Here is a 12,977-nt window from a genome sequence, read left to right as displayed (position 1 = left end):
AGGTGTCAAACGGGATTCGAATACTCGTTGTTATGCTGTTCGGTGGAAAGTTATCTCTAGGTTTTCGTTTGCTCCCCTTGTTCTCTTTTTTCTATAGTTCCAACTCAGCCTCGTTGAATTGTATAATATAATTTATAATGTTTTAATATTAATGGTGTGCACTGTGTGCACATTATTAATGTACACAAATTTCGAATTTTTATGAAAAAAAAAAGTTTATTATTTTGTTGTTATTTCTTTTTCATATTTTTAGTTTTTCAAACGACTAAATATAATAATTTTCATAAAAAATCTTTATTGCGTATACATATGTTAGTAATAGTTTACCCATGTCAAATAACGGTTTCATTAAAATTGCAGTTCTGTATGTCTATATTGTGTTTAAATATATAAAAAAAACATAATACTATACGATATAAGTACAAATTACAGTTTAACACCTAAAATAGTAATACCCATTGTCTAAACAACACACTTGAATTTACAAAAAAAAATTAATTTTTTTAGCTATTATTATTGATAGTTAAAACTAGTTTTTTTAATTAAAAATAAACTTAAATGAATTTTGATTTTAATTTTTGGCGTTTTATTTCCAGGTTGTTTGCTTAACGATTCATTGAGAAATCCACCAGATGTGCCACCGAGAAATCCCGGCACGATGAGTAGGTTGAACGGTCGGCTGAAGGGTTCCGGTCAGGGATCCAATGCCGGCACGATGGTACATCTTGCTGGAGACCATCAACACCCGATGGACTTAGACTTTGAAACATCCAATTGTGTCATAAGAACTGCTTCCGGGTCCGTTTACATACAGCCGGGTATGGATCATTGTAATAATAATAAGATTTTTTCTTCATCTTTATTTCTGTTCCACTTAACTGAAAATATTTAACGATATCCTCTGAAATAAAAAAAAAAAACGCCATTAGCAAACAATAACGATAAAAGACGTTTCGAGAAAAGTTGGAGGGCTCTCAATTATTATTCCGAACACTGTCGTCGTAGAGAACGCCGAGCCGTTAATAATGCATCTAGAAATTCTCCTTTTAAAAATCATACAGTTGAGTTAACACTTTCTTAAGTGGAACGGGAGGGACAGTATTTTGAACTGATTATAATATTATACGTATAGCTTGCAAAAAAAAAAAAAATAAAAGTAAAAAATAAATAAAAACCATAGTGTCATATTAAATTTTAGTATTTTTAAAGTACACCGTAGAATATATTTTTATTATGAATATAATTTATATTTTTATGTTATTATAGACATGACGAAAAGTGTGTTGGACTACAAGAATACGTCATCATGCAGTAGTCCTTCTAAGACTGATATTCATAAATCATCAGAAAGGTATGTTTAGAATATTCAATAATTTGTGGTTATACGAAACATTGTGTTATTAACGTTATCAGTTAAATTGGAAAAGTTGACTTATGGCTCATTATTTATTTTTATAATAATTTATTCTGATATCTTGATCATGATTGATTATGTACCTATTCAGTTTTTACCTATACGTAAACACGTGTCGGAAACAAGACTTGGGTGTCCCAATGTCATACATTTTTGTTTTGTTTTGGAGAGGGTTCTAAAACATAAATCAGTCATAATGAAAAGAGCCATTACGTATGGTATTGTTGGAATTACTTAATGGGGTTCGCTCTGAGAACCGTTTCGAAAAACGAATTCTAACTAGCAAATGGAAACGCCCGAAAATTGCTATTAAAAACAAAGAGGGTTCTGCTGACCACACAATTTCGCCCCTCATCGTTTCTCTACAATGATATAATTGTGATAAAAATCTCTTGGATATATATAATAATATGTAACTTATCAATATTTCTGGTGAGTACTTCATCATTGAATTGCTTTGCCAGTAGTTTACGGGTAGTGCTATAATACTATATACTTATATAGCTATATTTACTATAAGTTTCAACATAATATAAATAAAAATCAATATAATATTAGGATAATATTTACTGCATAAGAGTAAGAATTTTTTTTTCCTACATCCAAATCATGTCAGAGAATATACTGAGATATTACAACAGTATACAAAAAAACTATTGCCTAATAAAAACGATAAAAATTAATAATTGGAAATATTTTTAAAATACTTATTACTCACATAATATTGTGATGCTGAACGGAGCTTTTGAAATTCAATAATATATTTACATCCTACAGTAAATTACGATTATTATTTTATTTTTATTTTTGTTATGCCATTAAAAGAACACCATTTTATTTAATGCGATATGTGCATTTGAATAATATATACGTATAGGTATCTTAAAATATTTTAACAAAATAAATATTTTCTGCTCAACTGAGAATTTATCTAGTATTTTATTTAAAAGTATATGGTGTGATTACAGGTGCTCTTTAGGTTACGGTGTAGGCATGCCGGTACTACCAGTCAGGAATAACCTGAGACGACCGACGTCTTCTCATCATTTTTCATCCGCGTCCCGGTTCCAGTTCCAAAAAGGTTTTGCCTCCCGATGTTCATGGAAGTGCTCGTCAATTGTATTAATAATTGTGTGTTTACTGATGGCTGTTGCGTTAACTTATATAACTTGTGAGTTTTCAAAATACATTTATTTTTACTGTAATAAATATTAATTAATTTAAAAAAAAAAAACATTTTTTAATAATTTATAAAACCAGAACGAAAAAACAATTACAACATGCAAAACGTATTTTATTTATGTGAACTAAAATATATTTTTTAATTTCTATAAAAAATATGGTAGCATTACCATTACCTGTCCACTAAATAAATATGAAAATATAACATCTGTTCATTTAATTTGCAGCATCGAATCTATTGCGGTTATCGTACCAAGGTCCAGCATCGTGTTCGGTGCTGGTCGACGAGAACGGTGGAAATGGCGACTCACTGGCCATGCCGAAATCGCTGAATCACACGAAATCATCTTCGGAAAACACAGGTAGGTGGCGTCCCCGAGACCCAGTAACCCGAGCACGTAGTAAACGTAGTTTGGAACAACGTCAAAATCACCGACCATTGGATTTGCTTAACGGCGGTGATAGTGACGTTGGAGCTAACGGTGATGGTTCGGTAGTGCAGCATGATAACCCGGTAAAAAATAGTTTATCCTCTCGCATGCTTTACGCACGTACTAACAGAGCTTTGCCCCGACAAATGTACGACGCCGTAGTGGAAATTAAGTCTTCGCCGTCTAAACAGTTATCGTTCAAGAGTAAAAATCGAAAACGGCAGGCGTCTGATATGATTGTGTATCGGAAGGATTCCAATGACGAAGAAGATGATGACATCACGAGTGGAAACGTGGACATCGTGCAGTTGGATTCTGAACACCGTATCCGTGTAAATTTGACGATAGCGTCTGACGATGATTCAGCTGGAAGTCCGATGTACGCTTTGTCGCTTTCATTGCCCAGAGCAGCCAACCAGGTTCAAACCGTAACAGTCTCTCCTGCTGTTCCCGTCGCTCCTGTTGTTTCCGTCACTCCTGTTCCCGTCGCTCCTATTCCCATCACTCCTGTTCCCATCGCTCATATTCCCGTCGCTCCCGTCACAAATTCACTGAACTCTGTGCCACTATTTCAATCATCCGGCGGCGCAGAGTGCGATTGTTTCTGTCCGTGTCTTGATCAGGACGACGATGACGACGATCGAATGACCACGACTAATATCATACCTACAGACCCTTCAACATTCTCACCGTTCGATAACATGACTTCTGATACGATTTGGACGACAGAGTTTTCCACGACCGAATATCCTAAACAAACTGTGGACGTAGTTTCGTGTCCTCCTCCCGTTTTGCTGTTTTGTGACCCAGGTAAGTCACCAATCACTCATTTATACATAAGAAAGTGACAAAAATAATGGCGACGAACACCAACAATTTAAGCTGGACCATAAAAATAACTTCATATCATTTGAAGTTTAATACCCGTTTTTAATATATTATATTTTTTAATAATTTAGTTATTTGTTTGGTACATGGTGATTGAAAATATTGTATAATATTTTATTTGCATTGTATTGAATTCCGTAGTTGGTTTTGGTAGTGGTGCTTAAAACTTCTTTCATTTTTTGGTAGTTTAGATGATTTTATTTAGTATTAATATAATTAATTATTATTGCCTTACGTATTTACTCAACAATATTAGTTATTATAGTTTCGTATTAAAACGAAAATTGTAGTTTACATACTATATACTGTTATATTAATATTTTTCTGAGTTTAACAATACGAACATTGTTCATACTTAATTTACACGAGAAACTTTAATAGTTCCCATTATATACTTCACAAACATAATATTAACTTACAATTTAAATTAACTATAGTAAATGCATTCAATTTATTAATCAACAAATAATTTTGCTTAAATGAATAATTTCATTTTATTTTTAATAAATATTTGATAATTCGTGTAAATTGAATATGAAATAGGTTTAAATAATTTCCACAAGGAAATACAATTTAAATTAAACGCACGTAGTTATACTGGTATAGGCAAATTTATTAATGTTGCAATGTGCTACACAATTACTTTGTTAACTTGGTCGTTTATTGGTCAATACTGTAAAAAATGATTCACACATTTTATTTATTTATTAATTAATTCATAAATTCTCTAGTACAAGAAAAAAATGTATAATAATTAACTTATATTTTGTTATGTAGGATTTAATTACATTTTCCGTTTGATAATAAAAAAATAAAAAATAACTATTTATTTCCCTACAGCTTGATAGATTTGAGCTAAATATAAAAGTATTGACTTGGTAGCATATTGCAATGTTTAATGTGATTAATCATTTGTGGATTTTAACTTATTATTTCGTTCGACGTATAGGGTCAAAGTTATTCCCAGTAAGGACTGCTCCACCCGACGGCACTACTTTTGCACAGATAACATTAGGCGATAAAATTGACGGTGAAATACCGGCGTTTGGCTACTGGAATGTCCAGTTTTATCATCCACGAGCTGCCTACGTTCGGTTCAACTATGACTTTCCTAGAGGCGCCAGCATTGCCGTGTACGGACGAAGGAACGCACTACCCACGCACACCCAATACGAAATATTGGAGTTGCTCAATGGCTTTCAATCACGACAGACCCGGTCTACACATGTGAGTTTTTCTAACATTTTAATACGTTTGTTCATTCGCCAATATTGTATTTGTTAATATATACTATTATACTAGTTAAATGGGTTGAACATTTTCATTTTTAAAAATACAATAAAAGAAAATTGGGTTAAACATTGATCTTAACTACTATAATAAATTCAGAATAATTCAAAACAATTTTTTAATTCGTTACAAATTGAAAAAAAAATGTATTTATTTATATTTTGCTGAAATAAATAAATTATATTAGTAATTGATACTGTACAAATTTAATGTACAATAAAATATCACTTTACATTTTTTAGTTAAGATTTTAATAAAATAATTGAAAGTATGTATGCTCGTAGCGTAATATTTAAATAGACTATTATAATAAAACAATTTGTATTATATTTATTACAAAATATATTTTGTTTTGTTTATTTTTGAAAATTAAGTTCGAATAATTTGTTGAGTGTACTTGTATATCAAATATAAAATCATTAATTGATAATGATTAGTGATTTCCATCATTATAAATAAACATGACAATTCGATGTAAAAAATTATTGTTGTCGTCATTCAGTAATCGAGTTATCATTGTTGGCTACATATTATAATTACATAATTTGATAAATACGATAGTTTAATAATGATTATGTTATTGGAAATAAGGTCAAACGTTATTAAAAATGTTATTTTGTGAAATCAACTAAAATTATGATTTTATCTTAGTATAATATTTACTGATTAAAAACATATTTCAATTTAAATAATGTATTTTAATTTTACAGTCAATTATTAAAAAGGAAGTTACACATTATCTGGAGCCAGGTCACTGGTTTGTATCGATGTATAACGACGATGGAGACTTAACTACGGTGACGTTTTCGGCATCAGTATCGGAAGATATGACTTTGAGCTGTCCTAATGGATGCAGTGGTAAAGGGGAATGCATGGTAGGCCATTGTCAGTGTAACCCTGGATTTAGTGGAGACGACTGCAGTGACAGTAAGTAAACTAAAACTTTACTCCGATTATTATTTTTATTTTTTTTTTCTACAGGCGTATCTGAATTCAAACTCTTCGTCCATTCTTAGATTCATTCACGTTTTTTTTTTAAATCGTTTACTAACAATATTTTAACATTTATGTTTGATATTATATTGCTTTGTCATTATTATTTTTTCACTATGCATAACATTATTATTTGAATATAATTGATTTTCGTATTAAGAAAGATGTTAATCTCTGGTACCATATGTTACTAATATAATTTTATTTTAAATGCATAATATTTAAGGTGTGCTTTAATAGCATGTAAACATTTTTATAGCTGAAATTGTATTACTAGCCGTTCGTAATGAAATGTTCAAATAGTAATTTTTATTATTTCCATTAAAGGCGTGTGTCCAGTATTATGTAGTCAAAGAGGCGAGTACATTAATGGTGAATGCCAGTGCAACCCTGGATGGAAAGGCAAAGAATGTAATCTGAGACACGATGAATGTGAAGTACCGGATTGCAATGGTCATGGTTACTGTACAAATGGTAAATGTATTTGTGCACTTGGTTTCAAAGGGAAATTTTGTTCTGAAGGTAATGTTTTGAAAAATCGATAAAATGTAAAGCATAGTAATTCATTATAATGTGATTGAACTGTGTAGTGGACTGTCCAAATCCAAATTGTAGTGGCCACGGTGTGTGTGTTGAAGGAACTTGTATTTGCAAAAAAGGCTGGAAAGGCGTAAACTGTGACGAAATGGATAAAGATGCCCTACAATGTCTGCCTGACTGTTCAGGACATGGGACGTTTGATTTGGAAGCACAGACATGTCAGTGTGAACCCATGTGGTCTGGCGAAGATTGTTCTAAAGGTAATTTATATTTCCTTGGTTATTAATCAAGTTTATACGCAAATAAAGTATGAAAAAAAATTTAAATAACTCAACCTTGTGGTTTTTTTTTTATTAATAAGTTGTTAGTCTAATGATTATTTTAAATTTTAATTTGGATAATATATTATTTTTTAGAACTGTGTGACTTGGACTGTGGTGCACATGGCCATTGTGTAGGTGACACTTGTGCCTGTCACTCTGGTTGGTCCGGCCAATATTGTAATTTGAAACTATGTGATAACCGATGTAATGAACATGGACAGTGCAAAAATGGCACTTGTTTGTGTGTCACTGGATGGAATGGAAAACATTGTACGCTCGAAGGATGCGCGAACAGTTGTTCTGGACACGGACAGTGTCGGGTAAACAGTGACAACGTATGGCAGTGCAAATGTTCCGATGGATGGGATGGTCTGGACTGCAATACTCAATTAGAACGAGAATGTAACGATAATATTGATAATGACAAAGGTAATTATTAAAAACATTAAGATAGTAAACCCGTAAGAATCCGTTAAAAAATACTCCTATAAAATTTATACAACTGTAATTATTATTGTAAATTACCAACTAGGTATACGCATACTGCATACATTAGGGGTAAGAAGGTGGATTTCAATGATATAACCCTCCAAAAATGTCTAAGCCTAATTTTTTAATAATAATACTAATAAAATATAAAATAATTGCATTAATATTCTTGAACTTGAGACCATGTAAAATATTAATTCGGGTGTAACACAATTTAATTTAAATAATATTATAATTCACCTCAACGTTCTATAGAGCTACTTATTTTAGTATGAAATATATAATTTAACAATAATATTGTGTTTGTGCAGATGGTCTTATGGACTGTGAAGATCCCGAATGTTGTTTAAACCATTTGTGTCGTAGTAGTCAGCACTGCGTGTCATCACCAAAGCCCATTGACATACTCTTACGTAAACAGCCTCCGGCAATAACCGCATCGTTTTTTGAACGAACAAAATTTTTAATTGAAGAAGGCAGTCTACAAAACTATGTTAGACCTGATACATTCAATGAGAGGTAATTTTTAAGTATATATATTTTTTTGTAATGACTGAATAACTCATACTTTGTTGTACTCGGGGAACGAATAGGACTACTAGTAAATTACTAGAAATTCCGTAATTCTCTAAAAATGTTAAAATATTGCATTATTGAGAGAATATCGGAATGCCAGAAAATAATAAACACATATCGATGTATTATATAAGTTGAAATTCTTAAGTGACTGTGTTTATTGTGTATGGTGTTACCTTCAATGTTTGCTGTCTTGAATCTTTCTATTGAAACTGCGTTGTGCCCATGTGAAAATATCCTTTCCTCAATTTTCCAGTCTCTATTGATTAAATGTCGTTAGCATCACTTCTCGACATATGCATATAAACAATATCCGATAAAAGAAATTAAAAAATTTAATCTATTTGCGATTTTTTTTTTATCATTAAACTTATATAATATGCAAATGTTGAAAGGTAGTGCTTGCATTTAACATTACAATTAATGACTACCAAGCAGCTTAATGTGTACCTATGCTTAATGTGTACTAATAGGGATTCATATTTTTCATTAACAATTGCGAAAAAAAAAACATTTAAATAAAAATATCTATATACTTTTTTATTAACTAAAGCCTAACGCTTTCTTTCGAATATTATCTTGTTTCCAGCATTTTCTGGAGTCACTTCAACACGAGGTAAGAAATGGCCATAGTTTGCCCAGAATGGATTTTGTTTTTGTATTATTTTTGAAGGGAAATATAACTCCTTTTATTTTTTACGGGTGTTTTTATATTCTCTTATGTCTTCTCCTATATATTTCGCTTAGCAAAAATTAGCATTTTTCACTCAATCATATTTTTATAAATAATAAGAAAATTTAACTCAACAATTAATGCAATTAAATTCACATTAATTTTCGAATGAATTTATACTTTCAGTGCCTATTAATAATAAAATATTGATAGACCTTTCATCAATACTATACGATGTGTTTAATTAAATATATTTCACCATTTGATTAGGCATAAAATGAGCTTTCGCTTGCATGACCTATACGCTTTTATCCAAAAAAAACCCCTTTGTATTGTGTACTCGTCAAAGCTTTATTCTTCATTTGTAGTTGTACATGTTTGTGTTGTTTTAATAAATTGTGACGTTTTGTGTTTGGTTCCGTTAACTGGAAATAATTAGATATGTAATACAAATTCTATCACTTGATGCTTTGTCGTATGATTTATAATTAATCATTCAAGTGAAATACATTTTAACATTCTAATTTTGTGTAATCAAATTCAAAAATATAATATACACTAGCTGGGGGAAAAATACATAAAATAAAATAATTAAATTAAAATTGTTTTTCAGTTTAAAAATAAAAAACGACGTAATAATATCCCTAAATAATTCCTTTTACTTAGTTGAATATTGTTTTATTTTTTATTATTATTATTATTGTTTTAATATTTTTATGCATAGCACGTTAAATACAGTAAATTAGATTTTTTTGGTTTTTAATTCAAACTCAAGAAAACCTTAGAACTAAACAAAATATTTATTTTATTTAGCCGATCAGCTGTTATTCGTGGTCGTGTTGTTACATCAACTGGAATGGGATTAATGGGTGTTCGGGTTAGCACGAATATTGCACCCGAAGGCTTCACATTAACTCGTGAAGATGGTTGGTTTGATTTATTGGTAAATGGAGGAGGAGCTGTAACTTTGCAGTTTGGTAGAAGTCCATTTAAAGCACAAACTCAAATTGTAAACGTTCCTTGGAATGAGGTAATATTTATTTGGGCGATCGGAAATTAAAAATTATATAATTAATCTAATATTTGCGTTTTAATTATACATTGGTAGATTGTTATTATTGAGACAATAGTGATGTCATTGATTGATGATAAAGGTATTCAGCTTAGCGGACAAGCTTGCAAAGCTCACGATTATGATCTTATGAAACCCGTCGTATTAGCGTCCTGGAAACATGGTTTTCAAGGATCTTGGTCTGATAAAAGTGCAGTTTTAGCGGAATCTCAGGTTAATAGTTTATTTTTGATTTGATGTATTAATAGCTTATATTTTCAACTTTTATATTTCAATGACTATATACATTAATATTTTAACTAATATATGTATAAATAAATTATTTATATTAGGTCGTCCAAGAAAGCTTCCAGATTCCAGGAACAGGGTTAAATTTGGTTTATCATAGCTCTAGATCAGCTGGATATTTATCTACAATACAACTACAACTTACACCCGAGACCATTCCACCAACTTTGAAATTGATTCATTTAAGGATAACGATAGAAGGAATACTTTTCGAAAAAACATTCGAAGCTGATCCTGTAATAAAATATACGTATGCTTGGAACAGACTAAATGTTTATCGCCAAAACGTATATGGTGTTACAACTGCTTTGGTTAAGGTCGGATATGAGTATACCGATTGTCGAAATATTGTGTGGGATGTTCAGACAACCAAATTGAGTGGAAATGATATGAGTATTTCAGAAGTAGGCTCCTGGAATTTAGATATTCACCATCGTTACAATTTCCATGAAGGGATACTACAAAAGGGTGATGGATCGAATATTTATTTGAAACAAAAGCCTAGAATAATTTTAACTACTATGGGTGATGGACATCAAAGGCCATTAGACTGCATAGACTGTGATGGTGATAATGGCCTAAAACAGAGACTTTTGGCTCCAGTTGCATTAGCTTCTGCCCCTGATGGCTCAATATATGTTGGTGATTTTAATCTGATTCGACGTATTATGACAGATGGTACAGTTAAAACCGTTGTCAGATTAAAGTGAGGATAAAATTTATTATTAACTTCAGTTGTATTATAGCAAAATAATAATTATCTATTGATGATTTGTTTTATAGTGTTACCAGGGTGTCATATCGTTATCATATCGCTGTTAGTCCTTTAGATGGATCGTTGTTTATTTCTGATCCCGAGAGCCATCAAATTTTAAAAGTTAAAAATCCAAATAACTTTTCTGACCCAGATCATAACTGGGAACCAGCAGTTGGATCGGGTGAACGTTGTCTACCGGGAGATGAAGCACATTGTGGAGATGGTGCTTTAGCTAGAGATGCTAAACTAGCTTACCCTAAAGGTAATACACCAATCAATTATTTTAATGTTAAATAACAAAAAAAAAAGTATGAATAAAAATACAATACATTATATTGTTTTTTTAGGTGTTGCTATATCTTCTGATAATATTTTATACTTTGCCGATGGAACAAACATTCGAATGGTGGACAAAGATGGTTTAGTATCCACTTTGATTGGTAACCATATGCATAAATCACACTGGAAACCTATACCTTGCGAAGGAACTTTAAATACAGGCGAAGTGCATCTAAGGTGGCCAACTGATCTTAGTATCAATCCCTTAGATAACACTTTACATATTATCGACGATCACATGGTATTGAAATTGACCACAGACAACAGGCTAAAAGTTATTGCTGGCCGTCCAATGCATTGTCCACCCGTTGGACGTATAGGTTTAAGTACAGACCAAGAATTAGCTATACAAACTGCGTTAGTTATGCCTCAGAGTATTGCATTTGCACCTAATGGCAATATGTATGTCGCTGAATCGGATTCACAGAGAACAAATAGGATAAGAGTCATAAGTAAGTGTCGATGTTTGTTTAAAAAAATATTTTTATATATTCATTTTGGTTTATAAAACGGATGATTTATTTTTATCTCTTTAGTCGTATAAAACATATTAATATATATAATAGTGATAATTATTTCTTTCAAAACAATATTAAATGATGATCCCGAGTAGTAACTTTATTTTATAGTACCTATTATAGTTATCATATTATTAACATTTTATTAACTTTGAGTAGGTTATTATAATACAGACATCTAAAAAAATAACAAACAGGGCAAAAAATATTTAAATAGAATATTTTGTGGGTAGTACGAAATATAGTTATCAAAAAAAAAAAAAAAAAGTGGTAAGGGGCATTAATTTAAAATACCTGCTGTAATGAACAATTATTTAAATTTGGGTTTTGGTTTTATGACACATTATTGCTGTACTTATGAAAAATACAAATCTGAGTAAAAATGATCTGTTAACCTATATTTGTAAAAATATTTTATATATTTCAGTTAAATACTTTTTTCTTTTAGTAATATGGTACTTTGAAAAAATTAAATATATTATATAATAATTAATGCAATTTTATTTTATATACCTATTTATATAATAAGATTATTTCTCACAATATTACTATTATTATTATTAATTATTAACTCATAACTCATAAGTCAATACCAATGTATCGTAATACGGTATAAAATTAATATAAATATATTTGAAAATCGCATCGAGTACAGGAAAATGTAATTTATAAGGAACAGTGAAACGTTTCAAATTTATACAGTAAATATTTTGTTATATTTATAGCCAAAAACATTATCGATTTAAAAAAAAAACTGGTATTTTATGAAATATATTAAAAGAAATTTCATTAACTTTCGATGCATTTCTTTTGTTTTTGTGCAGTTTAAGTATCTTCAGACAGATAAAAAGTTACACCTCTTTGTAAAACTAAGATATTTATTGACTAATTCAGAAACCAAAATAGAATGTAGTTTTGTAGTTTATTTATTAATTATGTTTAAACACTATAGTTTCATACCTTTGAAAGAATAAAATGGTCATTATCTAATCTATTCAGGATATGCATGATATAATTACATTATACATGATTCAATTCAAAAAATTAATTTTTTAAATACAAATACAATCATATTTTTTATATTTTATACAATGAGGCATATAGGTACCTAACTATAAATTTATATTACACAACTCATGTTATGTATTTATATTTATTTATATATATTTTTTATTATTTTTTTTCTCTGATTTAAATTATAAAA

The 12,977-nt window shown here is 30.3% G+C and overlaps 2 protein-coding genes across 5 annotated transcripts in view; both read left to right on the top strand.

The window, feature by feature from the left end:
* LOC114131900 (branched-chain-amino-acid aminotransferase, cytosolic) overlaps positions 1-12,977 on the top strand; it is a 484,947-nt gene that overhangs the window by 91,742 nt on the left and 380,228 nt on the right. The gene's annotated exons all lie outside the window — the stretch shown is intronic.
* The window catches only part of LOC114131785 (teneurin-m), a 199,025-nt gene that overhangs the window by 179,443 nt on the left and 6,605 nt on the right, over positions 1-12,977 (top strand). For 2 of the 4 annotated variants that reach the window (XM_050201294.1, XM_050201293.1), the window contains 16 exons: positions 597-818; positions 1,267-1,351; positions 2,383-2,585; positions 2,824-2,958; positions 4,865-5,142; positions 5,916-6,132; positions 6,526-6,720; positions 6,789-6,998; positions 7,155-7,490; positions 7,862-8,069; positions 8,716-8,742; positions 9,613-9,829; positions 9,908-10,084; positions 10,204-10,865; positions 10,943-11,178; positions 11,264-11,707. In XM_050201294.1, coding sequence (XP_050057251.1) covers positions 597-818; positions 1,267-1,351; positions 2,383-2,585; positions 2,824-2,958; positions 4,865-5,142; positions 5,916-6,132; positions 6,526-6,720; positions 6,789-6,998; positions 7,155-7,490; positions 7,862-8,069; positions 8,716-8,742; positions 9,613-9,829; positions 9,908-10,084; positions 10,204-10,865; positions 10,943-11,178; positions 11,264-11,707 — 3,852 coding nt within the window. The remainder of the gene's footprint in view (positions 1-596; positions 819-1,266; positions 1,352-2,382; positions 2,586-2,823; positions 2,959-4,864; positions 5,143-5,915; positions 6,133-6,525; positions 6,721-6,788; positions 6,999-7,154; positions 7,491-7,861; positions 8,070-8,715; positions 8,743-9,612; positions 9,830-9,907; positions 10,085-10,203; positions 10,866-10,942; positions 11,179-11,263; positions 11,708-12,977) is intronic. The other 2 variants (XM_050201295.1, XM_027997092.2) reach the window with 2 other exon arrangements.

The sequence above is a fragment of the Aphis gossypii genome, chromosome 2 (assembly GCF_020184175.1).
Source record: "Aphis gossypii isolate Hap1 chromosome 2, ASM2018417v2, whole genome shotgun sequence".
Taxonomy (NCBI): domain Eukaryota; kingdom Metazoa; phylum Arthropoda; class Insecta; order Hemiptera; family Aphididae; genus Aphis; species Aphis gossypii.
Note: the sequence above shows the minus strand (reverse complement) of the source record. Positions and strands in the feature narration are given on the sequence as shown.